General features: G+C 41.8%; 3 protein-coding genes and 1 non-coding gene across 6 annotated transcripts in view; 3 read left to right on the top strand and 1 right to left on the bottom strand.

The window, feature by feature from the left end:
- Nucleotides 1-2,639: 2,639 nt before the first annotated feature.
- LOC139379042 (tripartite motif-containing protein 16-like) lies at nucleotides 2,640-5,948 on the bottom strand. Of its 3 annotated transcripts, XM_071121778.1 has the most exons (7): nucleotides 5,812-5,895; nucleotides 5,075-5,704; nucleotides 4,856-4,951; nucleotides 4,357-4,647; nucleotides 4,016-4,175; nucleotides 3,839-3,898; nucleotides 2,640-3,724 (listed from the first exon to the last, which is right to left on the bottom strand). In XM_071121778.1, exons 2-7 carry the CDS (start codon nucleotides 5,663-5,665, stop codon nucleotides 3,195-3,197), a joined length of 1,728 nt encoding a protein of 575 aa, XP_070977879.1. In that variant the 5' UTR covers nucleotides 5,666-5,704; nucleotides 5,812-5,895; the 3' UTR covers nucleotides 2,640-3,194. The 3 variants fall into 3 exon arrangements, with proteins under 3 accessions (XP_070977879.1, XP_070977880.1, XP_070977877.1); XM_071121779.1 differs by having other exon boundaries at nucleotides 4,414-4,647; nucleotides 5,075-5,948; XM_071121776.1 differs by having other exon boundaries at nucleotides 5,075-5,905.
- On the top strand, nucleotides 5,924-12,628 carry LOC139379038 (HAUS augmin-like complex subunit 6). The gene is made up of 16 exons (XM_071121766.1): nucleotides 5,924-6,396; nucleotides 6,595-6,690; nucleotides 6,776-6,854; nucleotides 6,967-7,099; nucleotides 7,641-7,785; nucleotides 8,123-8,185; nucleotides 8,328-8,382; nucleotides 8,496-8,669; nucleotides 8,954-9,153; nucleotides 9,382-9,511; nucleotides 9,624-9,726; nucleotides 9,826-9,904; nucleotides 10,203-10,335; nucleotides 10,702-10,788; nucleotides 11,443-11,575; nucleotides 11,685-12,628. Exons 1-16 carry the CDS (start codon nucleotides 6,269-6,271, stop codon nucleotides 12,449-12,451), a joined length of 2,505 nt encoding a protein of 834 aa, XP_070977867.1. The 5' UTR covers nucleotides 5,924-6,268; the 3' UTR covers nucleotides 12,452-12,628.
- Nucleotides 9,974-10,104, top strand: LOC139379673 (small Cajal body-specific RNA 8). Its single transcript, XR_011628414.1, has one exon. It is a non-coding gene; the product is annotated as a small Cajal body-specific RNA 8 (non-coding RNA).
- A 3,835-nt stretch (nucleotides 12,629-16,463) lies between the features above and the next one.
- The window catches only part of LOC139379036 (DENN domain-containing protein 4C-like), a 59,904-nt gene continuing 50,688 nt past the window's right edge, over nucleotides 16,464-25,679 (top strand). The window contains exon 1 of the mRNA XM_071121763.1: nucleotides 16,464-16,896. The gene's annotated coding sequence lies outside the window, so the exon portion shown is untranslated. The remainder of the gene's footprint in view (nucleotides 16,897-25,679) is intronic.

Raw genomic sequence — 25,679 nt, 5'->3', positions numbered from 1 at the left:
ACTACACCATTATGATGTCAAAAAGGTCAACACCTGTGTCCACGGTTCAGACTGTTTAGAGGGCATAGCCTATAACTAGGACACAATTCTGCGCTTTTAAGTTTGCTTTTACAAACTTGATCCAATGTTAGATGAAAACACTCTAGGTCTATTTTGGCAGCTTTGTGTTATAGTCTTTTCAACAAAACGTTTATAAAATGTCTACAGATTAAAATATTTAAAAAAAAATGTAAAGCTTAATTTTCATGAACACTATATATACTGTAGGCTATGATGATTATAACAACAAAAGTTGCTTATAACATGAATTATAAGATAGTCATCAGGAGAAAGGGATGAAGGAGGTGAAGGAACAGATACTCAACCAAAGGAGAAGGACAAGTCTGTCAAGGTAGGATTGGTCCTTTGGTCATTTTTTTTGCCTTCTCAGTTAAGCGATCTTGTTTCATTTTACAAACTTGATTCAATGTCAGACAAAAAAGAGGCAGGCCTATGTCTTTCGACAGCTTCATGCATATAAAAAAAACTCTTACTTTAATTTTGATGAACACTGTGAAGAAAGAAGAGTTCAGGTGAAGAATGAGAGGAAGGTAAGATTAGTCCTCTGGTCATTTGGGTTCCTTGCTAGGTTTTAATTACTATCTGCCTATGTAATGGCTAAATAATGGGCTGCCTTGACTTGGTGCAACACATTAGGGATAATAATTCATGTGGGACCTGAAATCTCTTTCCTTGAAGACGAAGAGAAAATCAAGTTCCAAGAACACTTCTGAAGCAGGTTAGATATTTTTCTATATTAAATTATTGCTTTTCCAAGTACGTGTACTGTTTCGTTAGTGTGCCCTTTGTTGTTCAGATTCATTAAAAAAAAAAAAAAACAGCTCATGTCCTCAGTGGCATTCTGTTCACCCAGAGCTCACTATCCAGATAAATACCAAAACAGAGCGGCAGTAATTCAACTCTTACATGAGGAATTACGCAAGAGTCAACTTTACCCCTCAGGAATGGAAGAGGATGTCTGCTTCCCAATCCTCATCAATTTCATGAGGAATCTCACTGATAGGTATGCTCAAAATCTTTAAATAGCATCCATTCTTTATACAACAACCCTGTCTGGACCACTACAAAACAACTGAACATGTTAACTTGTGTCTTTATCAGGCAGTGGAAGGTGATTCAGGAGGACATGAGAAATCCTGTAAGTTTATCTGTCAACATTTGATGTGATTATTTGATAGAAAGTTGGACATGAAGTTTATCATATTGACTAACTAAGCACTTGACACCACAGCCTCTTAAAAATAAATATCATGCTCTTTTTTTGTATTAAAACAAAATATAACGGGAATAGAGTGAAAATATAGTTTCCCATATAGCGGCAGAAATCCTCACCCTGAAATCTAGCATATGACAGTTCTAAGAATGAAAAGCTAAAGAACAACTGTTTTTATGGTAAAGTAAGAAGGCAGACACCACATCTTTAGAGAACTAAATATTACAATTATTGTGATTTAGGTGAATTTAAAGTAGTTATTTGTAGAGATCAATATGTAAACATTAGTCAAGATTGATCAATTATTGTGTTTGTTATGAAGTTCTCAGACGTCGTTGCAGAGGGCACATCGAGGAGACGCTCGACTGACAGATCCTCTGAATGCCCTCTTTGGGATCACAGAGGCCACAATTCTCCAAACGCTGGGTGATCAATCCTGCTCTTCTGGCTCACCTGGATTGACCAGATCTGTGGTCAGAGATGTCGTGAGTCAGGTGAACTCTGACATCTCACTGATCATCTCCTGTTCCAGCTCAGGTAAATGAAGACCAGTGTTGTGTGACACTGGCAGGCGATATGCCATGCAGGCCGCCCAGAAACTGGTGTCTTATCTGTGCCAAGTTGCGGAAATTTGGAGTCACTGGACAGGCTGCGTCTCAAGCCAAAACCAATCCATCTAAGGAGAATGTGGACATTGAGGCTTCCCTTGCACTGTCAACAGGAGAGGTCATGGCTGTTATGGTCAACTCCAGAGAATGCCAGGGAGGAGAGTAAAGAACAATGGATGTGCTTCGAGAAATCGCACAAAGTCCTTTTTTTTTTTCTCCCCCGCTTCAAGGGATAGTGTTGGTGGTCTTCTGGAAGACTCCCTAGCAGAGAAAAAAAATCTGAAAGAGACTGTATCCTCTGGCAGCTTGGTGAGTCCAAACATCCTCATACTTTCACCTTCTGAGAAAAAGCTTGGATCTCCTGTAATGACAACCATTGAGAAATTATCCAGTGTTGAATTGAAGTCAGAAGCCACTAAAGTTTTTAGCGAAGTCTATCTGCACAAACGTCTGCTTGCACACCTGAGCTTTCAAGTAATCTGGCCAGTGAAAGGAATCTACCAGCTATGTCAGAAGACCATTTAACAACTACAAATAAATGTAGGTTCTGAAGCCTCAAATGGTGGATTCCTTTCTGAGGAGCAAGCCTAGAGTGGTTCCAGTTCTCCTCAGGCTGTGAAACAAGGCAAACTACTGTAAATCGCTCTGGATAATATAATCTGCTGAATGACTCAAATGTAAATATGACACCAACGACTGATTGCTCTCGTGACATTAGGAGGCTCTGAAGGTTTAAGAAGTAGTACGCTAATCAGATGTTCAACAAATACGCAGTTTATTTATCAGTTTACATTTGCTTCAGCATTGTCAATATTGAGTTAATAAGGGCTCAGTAAACTACTTACTTCAGTTGATTGAAAAACTATTGGTATAATATGGACCTCGAGGGGACCTGTAACATGATGCAACATGAGTTCTAGGACAAATACAAATTGATTATACCGGCAAAAACGCTGACTGCAACATATGCACAGTAGCCTACATAAAAATTGCTGACATAGAATACGCAATAACACACAGACATGTCAAGTTCAGAGATCATTCTGAAAACAATGTATTGCCTGCCCTAATACATACTTTCAGAAGTACAATCTCACTAGTGATATGGATTGTCTGACTAACACAGACATTTGATTAACTTGACTACTTGATTTTAAACATCCTACAATTTGGGGAAAATAACCTCAAATTCTATCTAGACTACAGAGAGCTCAATCTGTGAGAGTCAATCCTCTGAGATTCATAGAAGGAAAGTTTTATATCTGATAAACAACTCACTGAATAGTAGGGTAAAGCATCACTGACATAGGACTCTAGTCTAACTCACATAACTCAGCTGTGGTCTTAAAGCAATGAAGCCAGAACCCAGGATAGAGGGGCTGCGTGAATCTGGTCTGGACACTGTGGAGGAGGGTCATTGTGTCAGAGACACTGTAGAAGGACAGAGTGCCCGCCTGGTGATCCAGGTACACTCCTACTCTGGAGGACTGAGGGCGTGCCACTTCAGTCTTTACATTATTATGTCGGAAAAAGTAACCATTACTACAGCACTCTAAACTCCAGGACTTGTCATTGTGTCCAAATTGACAATCATCTGCAGGCCCAGATCGGCTGATGTCTTTATACGAAACGCCTGCATAAATCTTCCACCCACTCCACTCCACCTCCCAGTAACAGCGCCCAGACAGACCTTCCCTGCACAGCACCTGACACAATTGAGTGAATCTGTCTGGACTACTGTGGTAGGAGTAGCCTTTGCGCTTCAGTTTCACCTTTCTGTTCCGCTCAGACAGAAAGAGTTGTCTGTATAACGTGTTTGCGTCCAGGGTGAGCCGACATGAATCTGAGGGAAGAGAAATTAAGAAATAAAAATATGATATGAGTCCCCCTCTTTACTTGTATCTCAGGGTTTGTGGCGAGTATCATTGAAATTACAACTGTTAGCAATTGGACTCACATTGTAAGAAGTCGGCTCTGGTCTTGGGCTCGGGTGGGTGTAGAACATCCACTAGATTCACTGAAACGCACATTCACACACAGTGAAAGAGTGTTATGATTAGACAATATAATGCAGTGTAGGCTAGAACTTCAATGTCATCAAAGTATGCAGATGGAACTCTACTTTCTAACCTACCTCTGGTGGAGATTCTGCACCATTCTCTCTTCAAGATGCCCTCCAGTTTCTCTCTCAGGTTAGACACAGCCTCACTCACATCCTCAAAGTACTGAAGAGGACGGACATCGATGGTGGGCAAGTCTGAAAATACACTGGGACTGGCGAGAGACTGATAACTCTGCAGAGAGAGAATTTATTTGTATGGATGTTTGACAGTCAATCTTCTGTGTGAGAACTAACAAATTCCTAAAATGAAGCACTTTGCTACTCTACGAGAGACACAAGTCTAAGTCCGCTAACTATATAAATAACATACTACTCACTACTTTAGTAAGCTACAAAGGCTTTGGTAAACCAACCCCAGAATAACGAGTTCCTTTTGCAATAACAGACAGATGGTCACTCAGTGAAGCTACCTCCAGGAAATGGATGTGATCCTCTGTGTGTGTCAGCTTTTCCAGCTCAATCTCTCTCCTCTTCAGCTCAGTGATCTCCTGCTCCAAACGCTCCATGAGGGCTTCAGCTTGACTCACAGCTGAATTCTCCTGGGCTACGATCAGTTCCTTCATCTCTGAGCGCCTTCTCTCAATGGAGTCAATCAACTCTGTAAAGATCCTCTCACTTTCTTCCACTGCTGCCTGTGCAGAGCGCTGTTAAAACACAAATGTAGACAAGAGATGGCTTCATGTTAAAAAGTCTATTATATTTCTCTGACTTGGAGCCTCAGAAGATTGCAATATCATATCATTGTGGTTCCTGAGATATCAAACGCTTCTCCAGGCGGTTTGGGATCATATGATCTGCCCAACACGACTGCAACAAAGATGACACGGTTAATCTCCTCTGGTCAATACTCACGCTGAGAAACTCCACAGCCTGTTGCAGTTCCTTCAACTCTTTCTCCCTCTCCTGGACTCTCTGGTTAACCTTCTGCTGACTTGTCCCTATCTGCTTCTGTGGACAAAAAAACACTTTATTGAGCTACATGGCAAATCTGCCTCATATGCCTATCTACATGTGATGTTTTTTTGCCATGTTGTTTTCATCACAATAACTAAGATTAGCTCTGATTCTCACCTGTTTCTCAGTCTTTTCTGCAGTGATTGAGACCGTATCATGGCCTTTATGTTCATCCATGGTACACAGATAACAGATACACTGCTGGTCGGTCCGGCAGAAAATCTCCATCAGTTTGTCATGATGAGAGCAGATATTGTCCTGTAATTGTGTGGTGGCTTTGACCAGCTTGTGCTTCATCAATGGAGCTACATTATAGTGAGGCTGGAGATGAGTCTCGCAGTAAGAGGCTAGACACACCAGACATGACTTGAGAGCTTTCTGCTTTCTCCCATTGCAGAAATCACATTCCACATCTCCAGGTCCAGCAAAGCACAGAGTAGGAGAAGTAGCCTGGAGCCCTGTCTTCTTCATGTTCCCGACCACCATGGCTAGCAGGCTATTCTTCATCAGAGCAGGCCTTGGGGAGAAGGTATGTCTACACTGGGGACAGCTGTAAACACCCGTTGGGTCATCCTTATCCCAGGAGTCCTCAATACAGTTGCTACAGTAACTGTGTCCACAGTTGATAGTGACCGGCTCTTTCAGTAAATCCAGGCAGATAGAGCAGCAGAACTGGCCCTGGTCCAGGAGAACTCCCTGCTCAGCCATTTCACCGATCACTCACAAAGACACACCCCGGCAGTAATGCTACATACAAACAAAACGTGAATTAATCTAGACAGCTAGACGATTAAAATATATCCCAGCCACCTAGTTGAACTAGTCTAATTCCAATTCAATAATACACATTTTACCAGTCGTGATTATGAATTCAAGATATGACAATTCAAATGTGGTTCTTATTGTTGAATCGACTAGCAGCGAAGGATCAATCCGAGATCTGTAGGGGACAAAATTATGCGCAACACAGGAAGTATGCAGATCAGCATCCGGCTAATTATTTTCTTCTTGAAATATTTGGCGGTTTGAAGAAGACATTCATCGAAGTTGGCATGCGTAATGTCGAGTAACTACATATGTATGGTGTATATGCTTTATTTTTTACGCCAATTGTATTTGTATCATTTGTTGGAATTCGACGACGGTAACGTTAGTTACTATCGCTAGCTATGTTCGCTTTCTGCCCAACTAACGTTAACTAGCTAGACAATTTAGTTAGCTACCGTTAATTTAGTTGCATCGTATGTTTCAGTCTTCTGCTAGCTAGCAGTTAGATCACTTTTAGATCTCAACTGTCAGCTTGCTGGAAGAATGTCGACTCTTCAGAGAACGAACGGTAAATATCTGTGGTGGTCTCTTGTGGGTCTTGGATTTCAACCCGAAGTCGCAGCATCATCAGGAGCCAGCAAAGCCAATGTTAAACACATCATTCTTGGACCGTAAGTATTGATTGTTGTGGTAACAGCTAACGTTAACAGTTAGCGTTGACAGTATCAACATCAGTCTTGCAACCCTGTTTCAATCCAGTGAGACAAACTGGCGATGACATGACAATAAAAATAATAGGCATAGGTAGAACGACTCGATTCTCTCAGCTCAGTCAGAAGCCTGTTTTGACACCAGTTTCTCACCAACAGCAATATGTTTGACAAACCAAACAAGGACGCATTCTACATAGTTACCAATTTCCTGTTAGAAAAACTCAACCCCGCACGCTTCCACGATGCATACAGGTATGATGGTCCCAGTCCCGGCTTGTTTCTCTTCACACATTTGTCATTTTTTGCAATCATGTAAAATGCTGGGTCTTGTATGCAGGCATTGCTGGCCAGTGTTGGACCACAAAGCAGATGCCGAATTCCGTAAGGTGACCTGTGCTTGGCTGCGAGATCTAATGGTAAGGATTTGACATGTCTTCTTTCAGATGTGCATGATTTGACCTACTTGTTGCAGCAGACTACTGTCTGGTCAACAGGTCTAAAGTGTTTGAACATTATCTGTGCTTTCAGGATGAGCAGGGGAGCACAGTTCCCAAAGTGGTGGCGTCACTATTCCTCTCGCCTGGTGGACCCAAGTTCGTCAACCTTATGCTCCATCTAGCCAATCATGTCATGTTGCATGAGATGAAGACATTTTCAACAGGTAGTAAGACCTATACAGTGCATTCGGAAAGTATTCAGACCTTGACTTTTCCACATTTTGTTATGTTACAGCCTTATTCTAAAATTGATTAAATTGTTAGAGTGCACGTGCCATTAACAGTGGGCATATTCGCTATATAACACACTTTTTTGTTGTGACAACCATCGGTAGAGTTAAATGTGAAGCAAACCAATTTAACTTGTATTTTTTTTTTGGTACATGGGGATTTGACTGCAGTTATTTTATGTGCGCTACGTCATCACGCACAGACTTTTTAAAAATATTTTTTTTTATCCGCAAGAAGTAATTTTGATGGAAACATCTCTGGTGGGAAAATTGGCATATTTTACAATCACTTTGTCAACAATTGGATGGAAACCTAGCTAGTGGGTATTTTCAGTCAGCCCAATTCTGATATCAGATGAGCTCTGGAAGAAGAGAAAAAACTGATATGAATGGTCTGTGATTGGTCAAAGACCGATTTAGTGAAAAAATATATCAGAATTGGGCTGCCTGTGTGAACGCAGCCAATGTGTGTTAGATGGCACATGGGTCCCAGAGGCAGCGGCAGCCCCTGCCTCTTCTGTGGAAATGGCGCTGAAGCGGTTTCAGCTGGTCAAGACCAGATTCCTGAGAGGAGCTGTGGAACAGGACCTGATGCTGCAGGAGTACCAGAGACAGGCCCAGTAAGTCATGGCTACTACACAAACCACAGGCATTGGATGTGTTTGTAGATACACTGGTGTTTTACAATGCCTATAAGTGTCAAAAAATTTGAGACCAATTCGGTTAGATAAAAAAAGATGTATATTTTTTAATTGGTTAGGTGTGTTGTGATTCTGGCTAATTAGCACAGGTGCAAATGATGAGCAGGCAATCATCAAGCCACCCTCTTAAAACAGGTGGTCACAGAGGTTTGGAGTTTGTATGCCCTGAGGTGAATGTCTTGCCTTTGCCAGTCAACTGTTGTTTCTTTTCAAATGTGCCTTGTTTTGGCCATTCTACATCTGTTCTCGCTTGTAGGTCTCGAGTGAAGTCTTTGAGAGATTGGAGGGCTGAAGATGCAAAGTATGATGATTTGCATAAGTATGTATGAGTCTCCATCTACCCTTTTTTAAGTATATATTTTTTGGGACTGTAGTTGAGATGTAATTTTTTTTGTATCAAACATACACCGAGTGCTAATAATCAATGCAGCTGGTAAAATAAATGTATTTCCCCTGCGCAGGCGTCACAAGAAAGTTGAACAGGAGGGAACCCCTCAAGCTGACAAGATTCAGAAGGTTTTCCTTCATTTTATAAATGACTTATAGTTTGTATAACACGATTAGAAATGGACATTCATAACATTTCTATGTGCAATAGTCTGACCATTTCACCTCTGAACACACCCAAGGTGCGCTCCTTGTGGTCATCCATGGACGGAGTGCTGTCCACCCTGGAGGAGGAGCGGCGGGTGGTGGAGAGTGTCATCAGGGGAGATGTGGACCAGTACACCATGGATGGGACGGACCTTGCCCTCAAAATCCCCCGGGTTCTGCTAGAGCAGATAGAGCAGTTATCCCACCTGGTGAGATGTGCAAAAATGCTTTTTTAGCTTAGCGGGTGATGGTGCATTTGGAACCTAGTCCATATGTCAGTGCAATGTTTCCCAAACCTCTCAAGTAACCCCAGCTGTTCCACATGTTTATGTTCCAGAGCTAGCACAACCGATGAAACTAATAAATGGTCATTTAGTTAACTGATTGAATCAGGTATGCTAGTACTGGAAATGCTACAAATAAGTGTAACTTTCTGAGTGCTGTGGGTACTGCTCTAGTGTTTATCACTAAGTAAGTTCTGTGTGTTCGCCAGTCGAGTGTGGGCAGTGTTTACGAGGCAGGCCAGCTGAACATCCTCCGTATGCTGGAGCTGCTCCACCAGGCTCTGGTCCTCCTAGGGGAGGAAAGGTCCCGGGTGGCAGGACACACCCCCATTGCCCAGCTCCACCCCTTGCACCTGCAGGAGAGGAGCCTACAGATGGCCCGTGCCATGGAGGATCTCCGAGTCATGAGGTGGGCTACAAACTGCTATTGCAGAGGCTTGCTTGTTGGGGAACTACTACCCAGTTTATGTATTACTGGTTGAATGCGTAGCAGCATTTAACATGTTTGTAATTCGTTGTCTTTTAACACAAGACCGCAGCAATTTAAATCCATCTTGGACAGTATTAATAGCTATTTTAAACTGTCAAGCTCGGTTCTCTCTGGCATCACTGCATCCCACTGTCTTTCTCTTTACAGGAAGAGGATTTCAAAGGAAGAAATTCCCGAGGTGAAGAGCCTCGTCAGAAAGTTGGAGGCGGAGTGGGACCGGAAGTGGGCGGACTGTTTGAAACGCACGCCGCTGACCTCGTTCCTCAACGGGGATCCTGTAAGTGCCTTTTCTGGTTTGACATGGATGTGGCTTTGTCCAGCAACAGCCCCTACTGCCTAGGCCAGGGCTATTCAAATCTGACTGAGGGCTGTACTCTCTCTCCCTTTAGGCCCTGGACTTTCTGTTCCCCATGACTCCTCTGTCCTTTGAGCCGGCCACCGACGCCAGCTTCAAATCCAGCATCTTCTCTCAGTATCCGGCCAATCTACCCGGTGAGTAAAGCAAAACAAAAGATTTCCACTTCTAAGTTGCTTTTATTGTTTAACTGAATATTTTAACAAGTGGTACCTTGTGGTGGTTTCATAACTTAGAATTTCCTGAGGAGAAGCCTGTGGCGACTGACTCTGTTCCAATGGAGACCGTTACCACAATGGATTATACCCTCAAAAGGTATATTAAAACTCTGCTTGCCTTGCATTCATTGCTAATGGGCAACTAGTATTCTGATTCCTCTGTTGTTGGGAGGCAGATACCTGGTCAGTCCTGAGCTGTGCTCTGTCCGTCACAAGCCCTCCCTATAGCATACCTGCTCTCTGATGACCAGGGCGAGTTGAATGAAATCGCAATGGACAGATACGGAGCAGACAACCGTTATCCAGTCTTGTTTTTTCTAACCATATTTCCAACATCATTTGATCCACAGAATGTCTTTATAACAGGTCTCTTTTTTTTCTCTTTTTTTTAACAGCCTCTACCCTCCAGCTGTTGAGATGATTACATCTCTTCCTAGTGTGGCCATTTTCCCCCTGACTCCCCTCCCTGCACTCTCTGAATCTCCTCTGGCTGTCCCTGCCAAAGCTCCCTCACCAAGCCACCTGCCGGTAGGTGATGTGCAACAGGCATCCTAATTGGCTTTAAAAATATATATTTTAAGGCTTTGTTTTAGCTCATTCAATGTTATAAATCAGTTTTTTAGATTTAAAGGCTTTTGGCCTTTTAGTCACCCCTGAATACCAAAATATGTCCCTAATTTATGTACATGTTTAATCACATAGGTTATCTAGAAGAAAAATAAATGCACACCTATTTAGGCGAGGTGCTGGCTAGCGGAGTAGAAAACTTGAAAATAAAAGAGCCGCACACTCTAGGAGCTCAGATGCAAAAATGTAATTACCAACGTTTCGACAGCCAAGCTGTCTTCATCAGGGTATGATAATCACCTATGTGACCATTCTGTTTCTTTATAGGCCAGTGTAAGGAAGACTCCTCGTGTGTCTGCAGTGAAGAAAAAGGCTCAGATCCTTGACTCTGAGTTGGACAACTTAGCAAATCGGGTACAGTTTCCATATGGGGGTGCTCTGACCGTCGCTAGCTCTCCCTATAGCATACCTGCTCTCTGATGACCGGGGCGAGTTGCGTGAAATCGCTACGGAGCAGACAATCCATACCTGCATCAGGGGTTGGAACTGGTTTTGGGAACAGAGGAGAATATATAATTTAGTGAAATTAGGATGCTAATAATGGCCTAAACCATTCCAATTCACATGTCATGATGCTCAGCGCTTCAAGCCAAGCCTCCTCAATGTTCACCCCTCTTTCACTCTATCCACACCCTCACATCACGTGCCTGCACTTAACTGTCCATCAAGCATGTAAACAACTAGCTTACATGTGCCATAGCAAGCTGCTCTGTCCACGCTACTTGGTGGAGTTAATGATTGGCTAAATGTAAAAACTGATGATTTTAAATGGTAAATAACTATTTGAACCATTACTTTTTGTGGGTTTGAACCGGTTCAGAACTGTATAATGCTGGTCGGAACACTGGAACGTAACTAACTAACTAGGGGTTCTGCTCGGCACGATTGGAACATTTCTGTTCTAACCCACTGATCTGTGTATGACTGGTATTGTCTGTACCATGTTGCTTAACATGCCATGCATGCATGGAGCATTTTCAATTCCTTACTGTTTGTGTGCGTTTTTAGTTTGCGGAGTCTGTGACCCCCAGCCCTGGCAACATAAGTTTACGAGGACTTGAGCTGGGAGACATACTCGATACTCTTGGCGAAGACCCTTTCTCCACCAGGAAGCAGATTCCACGCACCCCAGAGAGTTTGAGTGAGTATTGGACCTTATTTGATGTCAATTGAAAGGCAGAATGCTCTCTTCAATTTAGCCTTTTGTTGGCCAGAGGAGCAATGTTTTCACCCCCCCCCCCTCCCCTCAGTTTTGGATGTGAAGAGTTCCTGGCGAAGGGCGGTGGAGGAAGGGGAGGCTCAGAAGGCCTGCCCGTCTGCTACATTTGACTGCGACAACATCCGTGGGTGCCTCATGCCCCTCAGCGATGTACATGAGGCCTCCCTTGGCCATGACTTTTCCTCCCTGAGCACAAGCCTGGATCCCACCAATGGGTGCAGTACTGCAGCCCCCCAGCAGGCTTCCCTCATGTCCACCCTGTCCTGGGACTCCTCCAACATGGAGGCCCTCAATAGCCTGAGCAACAACAACGTGGTCCAGTTCAGCATCAACCAAGAGGTGTTCCCTGAGCAGTACAGTATAGATCAGGAGACACTTCCCGAGCTGCCGGGCAACGACAGCAGCCTCCTGACCTCCATTAACTCCAGGGACATATCCAACACCGAGGAGGAAGAGCTGCTCCTCCCCCACATCCCCGATCTCCTCTCCACAGAGACTGAGCCAGCCCTGCTGGATGCACGCAGGCGTTTGGACAAGATCCAGCAGGCTTTTGGAGAGGCTTCCTTCATGGACCACCGCCAGGGGGTGCCAGAGCCCTCTCTCTCACAGCATGACAAGAGGAGCCTGGACGCCAGAGACTGGCTGATGGCAGCAACACTGGAGACCTCAGCCACAGTGGAAGTGACGGATAAGGTCTTTTCCCTGGATCTGGACACTCTAGAGAGCCCCTCACCGCCAAGAACAGGGCAGTATAACCTCCCGCAACTGTTCACATTCTCCCCCATAGACGACCTGTAGTGTCTCCACATGCAATTTAAAATATTTGTACATATGTGTGCCAATCTAACATGGTCTGAAACTAACATGGAAACAAGTTTTTAAAAAAATATTTATGTCTTAAGATGACATGATGGGTGAGAATAAACAAACATGAATTGTATATTGTTAAATGAATTAAATTGTTACCAATGTCAATCAGGGTTAATCTTTTTTGGGATTCAGTTCCTGGGCTTGTAAAGGCCTTGTTTACACTTGCATGGAGTTATTGGGGGTTCAATCATCTAAACTACACTGATGCAATAATTTCAAAGATTTTACTGAGTTACAGTTCATAATGCATTTTTTTTTCAATTGACTGATTTCCTTAAGCCCTAATCTATGGATTTCACATAACTGGGATACAGACATGCATCAGTTGGTCAGATACAATAACATAATAATAGGGATGTGCATCAGAACCAATTAGTGTCTGGTGTGACCACCATTTTCCTCATCCAGCACAACACATCTCCTTCAGAGTTGATCAGGCTTTTGAATGTGGCCTGTGGAATGTTGTCCCACTCGTCTTCAATGGCTGTGCGAAGTTGCTGGATATTGGAGAGAACTGGAACATGCTGTCATATGTCTGAGTATGCAGGCGATGGAAGAACTGGGACAATTTCAGCTTAGAGGAATTGTGTACAGATCCTTGCGACATGGAGCCGTGCATTATCATGCTGAAACATGAGGTGATGGCGGTGGATGAATGGCACGACAATGGGCTTCAGGATCTTGTCAAGGTATTTCTGCATTCAAATTCCCATCGATAAAATGCAATTGTGTTTGTCTGTAGTTTACACCTGCCCATCTTGGGGCACTGTTCACAAAGTTGACATCAGCAAACCGCTCCCCCACACGTCATACACGCTGTCTGCCTGGTACAGTTGAAACCAGGATTAGTCATTGAAGAGCACACTACTTCAGTATGCCAGTGAGCATAGTGTTTGGGTGATATCTACTTCAGAATTTTATTTTGGACTACTTTTACTTCACATTCCTAAATAAATGTACTTTTTACTCCATACATTGTCCCTGACACACAAAGGTACTTGTTACATTTTCAATACTTAACAGGACATGAAAATGGTCCAATTCACAGAAGAACATCCTTGGTCATCCCTACTGACTGATCTGGTGGACCTACTAAACACATGCTTTGTTTTTAAATGATGTTGGTCTGTGCCCCTGACTATCCGTAAATGTAAGAACACAAGAAAAGTGTGCGGTCTGCTTTGCTTAATACACGGAACAAAAATATAAACGCGTAAGGTGTTTGTTTCATGAGCTGAAATAGATCACAAATGTTCCATATGCACAAAAAAACGTATTTCATTTTGTGTACACATTTTTGTAACCGGGATGTGAGCAGTTCGTTGCCAACCTGACAGGTGTGGCATATCAAGAAGCTGATTAAACAGCATGATCATTACATAGGTGTACCTTGTGCGGGGGGGGAAATAAATAGACACTAAAATGAGCAGTTTGGTCACAACACAATGCCACAGATGTCTCACGTTTTGAGGGAGCGTGCAATTGGCATGCTGACTGCAGGGATGTCCACCAGAACTGTTGCAAGAGAATTTGTTTCTCAAACCTTAAACCTCCTGCAATGTCGTTTTAGAGAATTTGGCAGTGTGTCCAATCGGCATCGGCTTCTTCACCTGCGGGATCGTCTGAGACCAGCCACCCGGACAGGTGATGAAACTGTGGGTTTGCACAACCAAAGTATTCCTGCACAAACTGTCTGAAGCTGTTTCAGGAAAACTTATCTGCGTGCTAGTCCTCACCAGGGTCTTGACCTTACTACAGTTCGGTGTCATAACCGACTTCAGTGGGCAAATGCTCACCTACAGAAAAGTGTGTTTACAGATGAATCCCGGTTTCAACTACCGGGCAGATGGTGTGGGCGAGGGATTTGCTGTGGTCAAAGATGTCAAAATGTTTGGGTGTCAGCTCAGGCATTTTACTAGCAATGCAGTTTGTGGCACAGTATTCCCTAAAATAAGACTATACTCTCGTGCCCCATGGCAGCAGTCGGGATATGGGCAGGCATTAGGTACGGACAATGAACGCAATTGCATTTTATAGAGATCCTGAGGCCCAGTGTTGTGCTGTTCAGCCCCATGTCGCAAGGATCTGTACACACTTCCTGAAAGCTGAAGATGTCCCAGTTTTTCCATGGCCTGCATACTCACCAGACATGTCACCCATTGCGCATGTTTGGGATGCTCTGGGTTGACGTGAACAACAGCGTGTTGCAGTTCCTGCCAATTTAACAGCAACTTCACACAGCCATTGAAGAGGAGTGGGACAACATTCTACTGGCCACAATCAACAGCCTGATCAACACTATGCAAATGATATGTATCCTGCTGCATGAGGCAAATGGTGGTCACACCAGATACTGACTGGTTTACTGATCCACGCCCCTACTTTGTGGTTGTTGAGGTATCTGTGAACAAGTCTTGTTCTACAAGAGATGCATATCTGTATTCCCAGTCAAGTGAAATCCATAGATTAGGACCTAAGGAATTTATTTTAATTGACTGATTTCCTTATATGAACTGTAACTCAGTAAAACCTTTGAAATTGTTACATGTTGCGTTTATGTTTTTGTTCAGTGTATTAAGGAATATATATATATTTTTTACACTTAAATATATTTTAGCAATTACATTTACATATATTTAAAACCAAATACTACTTGAGTAAAATCAAAGAAGTATTTTACTGGATAACTTTGTTTTCATTTTCTGTTAAGGTATCTTTACTTTTAGTATGACAATTTGATACTTTTTTTACCATTGGATGAGCATTTCCCCACTGAATTCAGTTGCGTGGCAGAACTGCAGTCAGGTCAAGACCCTGGTGAGGACGACGACCAAGCAGATGAGCTTCCAGTTGGAGGTACTGCCAAATTCTCTAAAATGACGGCTTATGTTAGAGAAATTAACATTAAATTCTCTGGCAATAGCTCTGGTGGACATTCCTGCAGTCAGCATGCCAATTGCATGCTCCCTCAACTTGAAACATCTGTGACAGTGTTTGATGAAAACTGCACATTTTAGAGTGGCCTTTTATTGTTTCCAGCACAAGGTGCATCTGTGTAATGATCGTGCTGCTTAATCCGCTTCTTAATATGCCCCCTGTCAGTTGGATGATTATCTTTGCAAAGGAGAAATGCTAACTAACAGGGATATAAACAAATTTGTGTCCAAAATTTGAGAGAAATTAGCTTTGTGCGTATGGAACATTTCTGGATCTCTTATTTCAGCTCATGAAACATGGGACCAACACTTTACGTGTTCTGTTTATATGTTTGTTCAGTATAATTCAGTCCCATTTTTCTAGCGATTGGGGAATGTATAAAAGTGAAATATTTCAGCTTCTTAAGGGTTTATGGGTCTCATCAGTAAGAACATTTAGTCATGGGAAACTATATGTTATCCAGAATAATCATTGGATTATTTTTGGATGAATTCTCATTGGACTTTTCAATTCATGAAATATAGGCCTACTTGATTTTTGAAAAATTGCTTATTTATGCAGTAGACCTAGTATTGGCTATATAACACCCAAACTGACTAAGGGAGCTTGTATATCAAATGTATTGTCACTAAATGAAAAAAAATTCAAATACTATAGCACTCTATAACACCTGTTGAATTTGCAGCCTACAATATTCTGGTGTCAAGACATCAGGCATTACATTTCACATGGGGGTAGGGGCATAGGCCTTACATTGTCAAGCTGACATCTACAGTGACCATACAGTAAATGCGCCGCCGCAGAAGTCAAAGCAAAAATACTTTTTGCGCTTCGTGGAGCAGAGAAGAGCTGTTGTGAAGGAAGTTGTCAAGGAAGTGTGTTTGTGTTTGTACAGGACCTCCCGCCCCCACCTAGCGTCAACCAATCATGTCAATGCAGCTGTACCGAGCCCTCCGCATTGTTACACAATTTGATAGGCGCACAGCGATGCAGTACAGAGCTTGATTTGGCCGCTGGATGCTCCGCAATTGCGTCACACGAAGCATCCAACCACATTTTCAGATCAAGCATAAACTGGCTTTAAGAGGCGGTTGGAAAAAGGCGGAGAGGGTTTGTCATCTGAGTGCCAGTCACTATCTGGGCGGTTTCATTCTGTCTCATGCAGCGGTGTAAAAAAATAAAAATAATTGCTCACTAAAGTGTGACCAAACGCAAACATGGCGACTGCTTGCACCGACAGCTACCGATAAGAGTGTCGTGAACAAGCTATAACTCAGCGAACAAGTGTGACAAAGTTTCCAAGGATTATCGAAGTGCGCACACTTTGTGCCTTCAGTGGTGGTTTTGTAATCTAAAACTGGATCGGAATAACTCGAGTGGGTGAAAGCTGCAAGTTGCCTACATGTCAAAATTGTCTCTTGTGTTGTAAACAGCTGGTAAGTATTACAGCACTGTCTGCCTCTTTTCTGGTTAGGGAGCTAAAGCAAGTTTGTTTTTGTTAGGGTTATGCGCTTTAACTTTGTGTTAATAAACTGTTACTTCATGATGCAGTAACGATATGCAATGTTTCAAACATTTACATTGAAATCCTTTGCGTGAATGTATTGCTAGAGCCCGGTGTCTGCGTAATCGTTTTTTTTTACTGCGCAACAGACGGGCTGTCTCTTATTGAGAATGAAATGCTTTGTTTTTAGTGATCAAATGTTGACCTACTTTTATAATAAAGCCATAGGCTACGATGCAACAGTTGGAACGTAATACTTCCCCCGCCCCCTCTAGGCCCCTTATACCGTGAGCGGTTCTCCTGTAGGCCTTGGGTGTGTCAACACTCAGGTAGTCTATTGTCAGGCAAAACCATTGTCTTTTGATATATCTGCCTCGCTTTCCCAGCAAGAAAGTCTTAAGATCAATTCCAACAATATACTATCAAATGAAACAACCACCACTCATACTATAACTGCTTTAAAAAAATACCATTCTCCACTGGAAAACTTTAAATGTGGTAATGGACCTAAAAAAACAAAACATGCAGAGAGCACTAGTATTTCCATAATTCTCTACTACATGTCATTCAAAGTGTGGACCTCAGTTTAGGCTGAGCCTAAGTGGACTTTTGTTACTGAATTTGCAATGTCCGTCTGCGTTCGTGTGACCCTGACTAAGAATGAAATGTCTGTCAATGACGCTCTGTAACCTACAGGTTCCTGCAAGCCAAGGTGCTCACATACAGTATATGTTGCTCAGCACTTGACTGATTGCCAGCAAGCAACTGTGGTGCTGCAGTGACAAACAGAATGTGTCATTCCTTCCTCCCTACCTCTAAGCGGGTCTCTATGTGTGTCTGCCATGGCAACCTGAGGGCCAAAACTGTGGACATATTTAAGAGATCTTGATACACCTTTTTAGCTTTGCTTTTCCTTAGGGTGCTTTTTTAGTCTTTCTGTTTTTATTTTTTATCCTCTTGTGTTTTGTAGTACATATTTCAGTTTATTTTTATAGTTTAAAAAATATAATAATAATTGTGTGAAGAAAATTGCATTGCATTCATGTCTAACATGTGCTGTATAAGTAAAGCTTGATTTGATGGCGTCTCTGTGCCAGTTGTCTACGGCATTAGTCCCAGCAGGGCAAAGAATGGTATTTCCCCACAGGTTACTGTAGCCACATTTTGGTTTCCATTAGGGTAGCAATGCATTTGTGGTAAAAGAAAGTCTCACCCTCTAAATCAGGGATGGGCAACTTTGATGCAGATGGGGGCCACAAAAAAATCTGAACTCATTATGAGGGCCACAGTGGCTCGCGAGTCTGCGTACCCACATCCATACTCACTCATGCAGTCAGAGCAGAGCCTTTTGAGACCCTAAGTGTAATTTTGTTTTAGAGTTAATTTCCTGTCATTTTACACATTTTGCCATGGGGCATAGAGAAAATGTTGCAGTTTTAAAGCAAGTTTGCTACAATTTGACACTACTCCATGGGTGGAGAGATTTTGCTATTATATAAGGGGGAAATTGATTTGGGGGTTGCAGGCCGGACCGCCAGTTGCCCATCCATGCTCTATATGCTACCAAATTGAATGGTTTAATTGGTGCTGCATTCCCGAAATGTTGATTTTATGTTAAATTATTAACACATGAAATTGTTGGGACCATATATGAAGTGTGACTTTATTTTTCTACAGTTTATTCTTTGTTAGTCAGCACCTCTACAAACAATTTTTGGGTGTGTGTCAGCTCAGGCATTTTACTAGCAATGCAGTTTGTGGCACAGTATTCCCTAAAATGAGACTATACTCTCGTGAGGAGGAACATAATCTGACTTGTCTCTGTGCATGGGAAAAAATGAATTACACAATCTATTCAGATTTCTATCTTGAATATTGTTTCAGGCCAACCGCTAATGTTGGAATGCAATGAAATGCTGCTCTCTAGCAAGTGGTGCCATAGTACTTACTAGTGTGTCTGTTGTGAGAACTTGTGACTGAGTGGGTGTTGGAATATGTTTTGGCACATTCAATGTTATGCCATGACTAATTGGGTCATGGACCCAGTTGGGTGTGTCTTCGTGCATACAGTACCAGTCAAAAGTTTGGACACACCTACTCATTCAAGGGTTTTTCTTTATTTTTTACTATTTTCTACATTGTAGAAATAAGTGAAGACAGAACTATGAAATAACACACATGGAAGCATGTAGTAACCAAAAGTGTTAAACGAATCAAAATATATTTGACATTCTTCAAAGTAGCCACCCTTTGCCTTGATGACAGCTTTGCACACTCTTGGCATTCTCTCAACCAGCTTCATGAGGTAGCTGTGTCCAAACTTTTGACTGATACTGTAGGTAAATTTAGATATTTCAACTAGGTGCCAGGAGATCTGTGTCAGGTGACGGGAAAATAAGGAAGCAGTCTGGCAAGGGAACATCAACCTAGAAGAAAAATAAATGCACACCTATATAGGCGAGGTGCTGGCTAGCGGAGTAGAAAACTTGAAAATAAAAGAGAGCTCCACACTCTATAGGGAACAACAACGAACAGGGCTCAAACATAGAGATAGATAGAGGACTCTAGTGCCAAAAATCCTGTTTTAGCATGGGCAACACCATTGAGAACTTTATTTTTTTTAGTAGTCAATTGGGTGGGACTTCTGATGGGGAAAGAAAGTATCACATAATTCCATCCAGGTCATCAGGAGTGTTCAGCCAATGAATTATACTCTTGAGCAAACATTCCATAACTGCATGTGGCAGTAAATTGCCAACCGTGGCTTTGGTACCTGTTCATACAACACACTCCAGGGGGCAGTACACAGTCTTGGTAAACAAACTAACTCATAGAAGTAGAAGAAGAAAATTGACTACTTCAAAATGGAGCTGGCCTCAATGGCACTGCCCATCCTCTGACAAATACAATGTTGAAAAAGTAATAATTAATTTGTACAGCATGTACTTAGGTAGGCCTTTTCCTGCGAAAAAGAACTATGATACCGTTTATATGCTTCACTTCAGCATGCTGTTTAGGTCCATGCTGTTTCGGTGCGTCTCAGATGTGCCACAGAGGAAATTGATATTGTGGTTCGTTCTGTGTGAAGCAGAAGATAATCTGAAAATGGCTTCAGTCTCTTAATTGAGTTACAGCAATAGTTCATATGAGGGAATTTAGTTTGGCCAAGTAGAGTTAGTATTCATTGGGTTCTAGTGCTCACAACAAAGCTTTATGTTTTGCCTTTAACTTTTTAAAATGGCCTTGTTTTCTAAATATTGTATTTTAATTTAGTCCTACTCTTAGTTTGAAGATTTTGCATCCCAATACTCATGTTTCTATAGACGACATAGGCCTCAATTCACCTGAAGCCACAGTGCAGTATTGACACTGTAGCACATGCCTTCAGTTTTCTAAATAAGACGTGCACATCACACACAGTCAGGAAGTCGTTTATAACTGGAGATAGGCCTACTCGTCCAACTTTGCAAAGGATCATTTGAAAGAATCCATTATTTGGTTTCTTCTCAGGTGACCTATTCATTTCCTCTGACTCGGATGTCTCTGCAATCTTTTTGTTCTGATCTTTCAATGGATCTGGGTGCTTCGTCTGTCAGTGTAGTTAGGGCAGTGAGTGTTTCCCCTCTCCCTCCACTTCCCTGTGGAAACAATGCTTTTTGTCTGGCCGCCCGTCACGCTTGAGGAAGGAGGCAGTGAGTCTTGACGTTTCAGCTGAGCTTTCCTTCACTCTTCAACTTCCACTGTGGGATTCTTATCCGCTGCCTTTCACCTGTTAATGAGTACCCAAAGTATTATAATGGCACCAGAACTATTCAATTATACATATTTTAATTATGCCTTTTTCAAGTATATTTTAGCCTTTTGAAAACGCATTCTCTCTCATTTTCTCTCCCTGTTTCCTGCTTATAGTCATCATAAGCAGGTAGCCTAGTGGTTAGAGTGTTGGGCCAGTAACTGAAAGGTTGGTGGATCGAATCGCCGAGCTGATAAGGTAAAAATCTGTCATTCTGCCCCTGAACAAGGCAATTAAACCACTGTTCCGAGGCCGTGATTGTAAAATAAGAATTTGTTCTTAACTGTCTTGCCTAGTAAAATAAAGGTAAAATAAAAATACGTCAGACCGATGATCACGAGGGTTTGTTAGCCTTGTATTTATTCTGTATCTCCTACAGCCAACACAACTCTCATGGGCAGAAGACAACGTCACGTCTCGCAGTGCAAACATTTTATCAGGCTTGTATGTAAAGCATGTATTTTGTTGGATATGTAGGCGATACGAATTCTTTGACATTAAGTGCATTATAAACACCAATGCAACAGTACTATATTTCATAGTGCCCGACTTTCAGATGGTAACCAAGCCGTCTTAGAATGGAACACTGACACAGAGAACCTGCTTTTAGTTGCTGACTGATGAGTGAAAAGAGGGGTAGAAAGACAAGTGAACATTGTCAGGTTCTATTGACATCTCTCTTTACAAGACTCTTTAGAGATGGCGTTCTACGTACATCATTGTTGTCATCCAGAGTTTCCCAAGTTATAGTAGACTATATTTTACACAGGAGGGTTTTAAAGGACCAAAGAGATTGGTCTGTGTAGTTTTTTTTTCTCATTTTGCCATGGAAAACAATATTATTGGTATTGTCCCAACTTTAGTAGTTACATTGCCTTCAGAAAGTATTCATACCCCTTGACGTATTCCACATTTTGTTGTTACAGCCAGAATTCAAAATTGAATATTTTTTATATATATATATATATATTCTCATCTACACACAAATACCCCATAATGACCAAGTGAAAACATGTTTTAGATTTTCTTTTCAAATGTATTAAATTAAATACAGATATCAAATTTACATAAGTGTTCACACCACTGAGTCAATACTTTGTATAAGCACATTTTGGCAGCGATTACAGATGTGAGTCTTTCTGGGCAAGCCTCTAAGAGCTTGCCGCACCTGTATTGTGCGACATTTGCCCATTACTCTCTTCAAAATTCTTCAAGCTCTGTCATATTGGTTGTTGAAAATTGCTAGACAACAATTTTTAGGTTTTGCCATAGATTTTCAAGTAGTCTTTAGTCAAAACTGTAACTTGACCACTCAGGAACATTCACTGTCTTCTGTGTAATAACTCCAGTGTAGATTTGGCCTTGTGTTTTACGTTATTGTCCTGCTGAAAGGTGAATTAATTTCAAAGTGGCTGGTGGAAAGCCGATTTCAACCAGGTTTTCCTCTAGGATTTTGTCTGTGCTTAGCATTTTTTTTTTATTCTGAAAAACTCCCCAGTCCTTAACAATTACAAGCATACCCATAACATGATGCAGCCACCACTATGCTTGAAAATATGGAGAGTGGTACTCCGTAATGTGTTGTATTGGATAAGCCCCAAACAACTTTGTCCTGAATACAAAGTGTTAATTGCTTTGCCACATTTTTTGCAGTATTACTTTAGTGCCTTGTTGCAAATAGGATTTTTTTAAAAATGGGATATTTAAAAAAATGTTGTCTTCCTTTTCACTCTGTCAATGAGGTTAGTATTGTAGAGTAACTACAATGTTGTTGATCCATCCTCAGTTTTCTCCTATTACAGCCATTCAACTATGTAACTGTTTGAAAGTCACCATTGGCCTCATGGTGAAATCCCTGAGCAGTTTACTTCCTCTGCAGCAACTGAGTTAGGAAGGACGCCTGTATCTTTGTAGTGACGGGGTGTATTGATACACCGTCCAACGTGTAATTAATAACTTCACCATGCTCAAAGGGATATTCAATGTCAGCTTTTTTCTTCTTTTTTTTTTTTTACCCAACTACACTAATAGGTGCCCTTTGCGAGGCAATCGACAACCTCCCAGGTCTTTGGGGTTGAATATTTGTTTGAAATTCACTGCTGGACTGAGGGACCTTACAATTGTGTTGGGTACAGAGAGGAGGTAGTCATTAAAACATCCTGTTAAACATGTATTGCACACACAGTGAATCCATCCAAATTATTATGTGACTTGTTAAGCAAATTTGTATTCCTGAATGTATTTAGGCTTGCCATAACAAAGGGGTAGAATACTTATTATTATTTAATTAATTAAATTCCACTTTGACATTGTGGGGTATTGTGTGTAGTTAAGTGACTAAAAATCTAATTTGAATCCATGGTAAATTCAGGATGTAACACAACCAAATGGGGAAAAAGTCAAGGGGTGTCAATACTTTCTGAAGGCACTGTAAACACACTGGTGTCATTCAAAAGGACCCACAAATGACCCTCATAACCTCAGTCAGTGAACCAACCCTGTGTCGGTGTTGGTCCTTTTGCCTCCAACTAGTAGACTTAAAAAAATAAAATGAACACTGCCTGCATGTCACCTTTTTCCATTGGCTGCTAGTCAAGGGGGCACTCCACCTGGGAAAGCCACAAATATGCATTGGGATATTGTGCTCTTGCGTACAGTTGAAATCGGAAGTTTACATACATTTAGGTTGGAGTCATTAAAACTTGTTTTTCAACCACTCCACAAATTTCTTGTTAATAAACTATAATTTTGCCAAGTCGGTTAGGACATCTACTTTGTGCATGACACAAGTAACAATTGATACAAGACACATTTCCAACAATTGTTTACAGATTATTTAATGTATAATTCACTGTATCACAATTCCAGTGGGTCAGAAGTTTACATACACTAAGTTGACTGTGCCCTTAAACAGCTTGGAAAATTCCAGAAAATGTCATGGCGTTAGAAGCTTCTCTTAGGCTAACAGACATCATTTGAGTCAAGTTGAGATGTACCAGTGGATGTATTTCAAGGCCTACCTTCAAACTCAGTGCCTGTTTGCTTGACATCATGGGAAAATCTAAAGAAATCAGCCAAGACCTCAGAAAAAACATTGTAGACGTCCACAAGTCTGGTTCATCCTTGAGCAATTTCCAAATGCCCGAAAGTACCACGTTCATCTGTACAAACAATAGTACGCAAGTATAAACACCATGGGACCACGCAGCTGTCATATCGCTCAGGGAGGAGATGCGTTCTGTCTCCTAGAGATGAAAATACTTTGGTGCGAAAAGTGCGATTCAATCCCAGAACAACGGCAAAGGACCGTGTGAAGATTCTGGAGGAAACCGGAACAAAAGTATCTATATCCACAGTAAAACGAGTCCTATATCAACATAACCTGAAAGGCCACTCAGCAAGAAAGAAGCCACTGCTCCAAAACCGCCATAAAAAAAGCCAAACTATGGTTTGCAACTGCACATGGGGACAAATATTGTACTTTTAGGAGAAATGTCTGTTGGTCTGATGAAACAAAAATAGAACTATTTGGCCATAATGACCATCATTATATTTGAAGGAAAAAGGGGGAAGCTTGCAAGCTGAAGAACACCATCCCAACTGTGAAGCACGGGGGTGGCAGCATCATGTTGTGGGGGTGCTTTGCTGCAGGAGGGACTGGTGTACTTCACAAAATAGATGACATCATGCGGAAGGGAAATATGTGGATATATTGAAGCAACATCTCAAGGCATCAGTCAGGAAGTTAAAGCTTGATCACAAATGGGTCTTCCAAATGGACAATGACCCCAAGCATACTTCCAAAGTTGTGGCAAAATGGCTTAAGGACAACAATGTCATGGTATTGAAGAAGTAGAAGCTGAAATAAATAATTCTCTCTACTATTATTCTGACATTTCACATTCTTAAAATAAAGTGGTGATCCTATGTAAACTTCCGACTTCAACTATATATATGCACTGTAATGTAGCCTATTGTATTGAACTTGTGGGTGGCATGTAGCCTAGCGGTTAGTGTGTTGGCCCAGTAACCGGAAGGTTGCTGGTGCGAATACCCGAGCCGACAAGGTGAAAAATCTGTTAACGTGCCCTTGTGCAGGGTACTTGACCCTAATTTGCACTGGGGTGCCCTACTACTATGGCTGACTCTGTAAAACAACACAATTCCCTGCAACTGTCTGGTATGTGACAAAACATATTTGTGTTATTGTGCTCTTATGCCTGTATGATATGCATCATGAAATTGCCTTGGAGAAACTCCGTTTTTGACACAGCTTTTCATAGAATTGGTGCGAGGGAAGTTTACAAGCTTGTCTTGCATAGAATTGATTGTTCTGCCGCTCTATTTCTCAACTGTTGTGTATACTCTGCTTGTCTGTTGAAATCAGATGATGCTCTGACGTGAAATTGGATAATCACTAGGACCTGGAAGACTTAGGAATATGACATTGTCATAGAGTACCACAGTATGAGTCATAATACCCATAAAACCTAGCGGTCAAACAGGGAAATGGTTACAATTTCATTAAATTTTCCCATAGGGGATTTTAGAGACACTTAAAATAAGGGCTGTGTTTCGTGTAGGCTTACCCTGGTGTGACGTTTTGAAAACCATGCAAATCTCTCTAGGACAGGGTGACTTTTATCAGTATATTTACCCCCTCCAAAATGAAATGCTAATTAGCTGCTCATGTGGCAATCATAAAGAACTACAAATGCCATGATGATCTGGATGAGACTGCCGAATCAAATCAAATTTTATTTGTCACATACACATGGTTAGCAGATGTTAATGCGAGTGTAGCGAAATGCTTGTGCTTTTAGTTCCGACAATGCAGTAATAACAAGTAATCTAACTAACAATTCCAAAACTACTGTCTTGTACACAGTGTAAGGGGATAAAGAATATGTACATAAGGATAT

Source organism: Oncorhynchus clarkii, chromosome 21 (genome assembly GCF_045791955.1).
Source record: "Oncorhynchus clarkii lewisi isolate Uvic-CL-2024 chromosome 21, UVic_Ocla_1.0, whole genome shotgun sequence".
NCBI classification, from domain to species: domain Eukaryota; kingdom Metazoa; phylum Chordata; class Actinopteri; order Salmoniformes; family Salmonidae; genus Oncorhynchus; species Oncorhynchus clarkii.
Note: the sequence above shows the minus strand (reverse complement) of the source record. Positions and strands in the feature narration are given on the sequence as shown.

Excerpts from the sequence above, each read along its gene's own strand:
- LOC139379038 (XM_071121766.1), top strand. The coding sequence starts at position 6,269 with ATGTCGACTCTTCAGAGAACGAACGGTAAATATCTGTGGTGGTCTCTT. Across the intron at positions 9,905-10,202 it reads ATGGATTATACCCTCAAAAG|CCTCTACCCTCCAGCTGTTG; the intron begins GTATATTAAAAC and ends TTTTTTTAACAG. Across the intron at positions 10,789-11,442 it reads TGGACAACTTAGCAAATCGG|TTTGCGGAGTCTGTGACCCC; the intron begins GTACAGTTTCCA and ends GTGCGTTTTTAG.
- LOC139379042 (XM_071121776.1), bottom strand. The coding sequence starts at position 5,665 with ATGGCTGAGCAGGGAGTTCTCCTGGACCAGGGCCAGTTCTGCTGCTCT. Across the intron at positions 4,648-4,855 it reads AGGCTGTGGAGTTTCTCAGC|CGCTCTGCACAGGCAGCAGT; the intron begins GTGAGTATTGAC and ends GTGTTTTAACAG. Across the intron at positions 3,725-3,838 it reads CAGAGCCGACTTCTTACAAT|ATTCATGTCGGCTCACCCTG; the intron begins GTGAGTCCAATT and ends CTCTTCCCTCAG.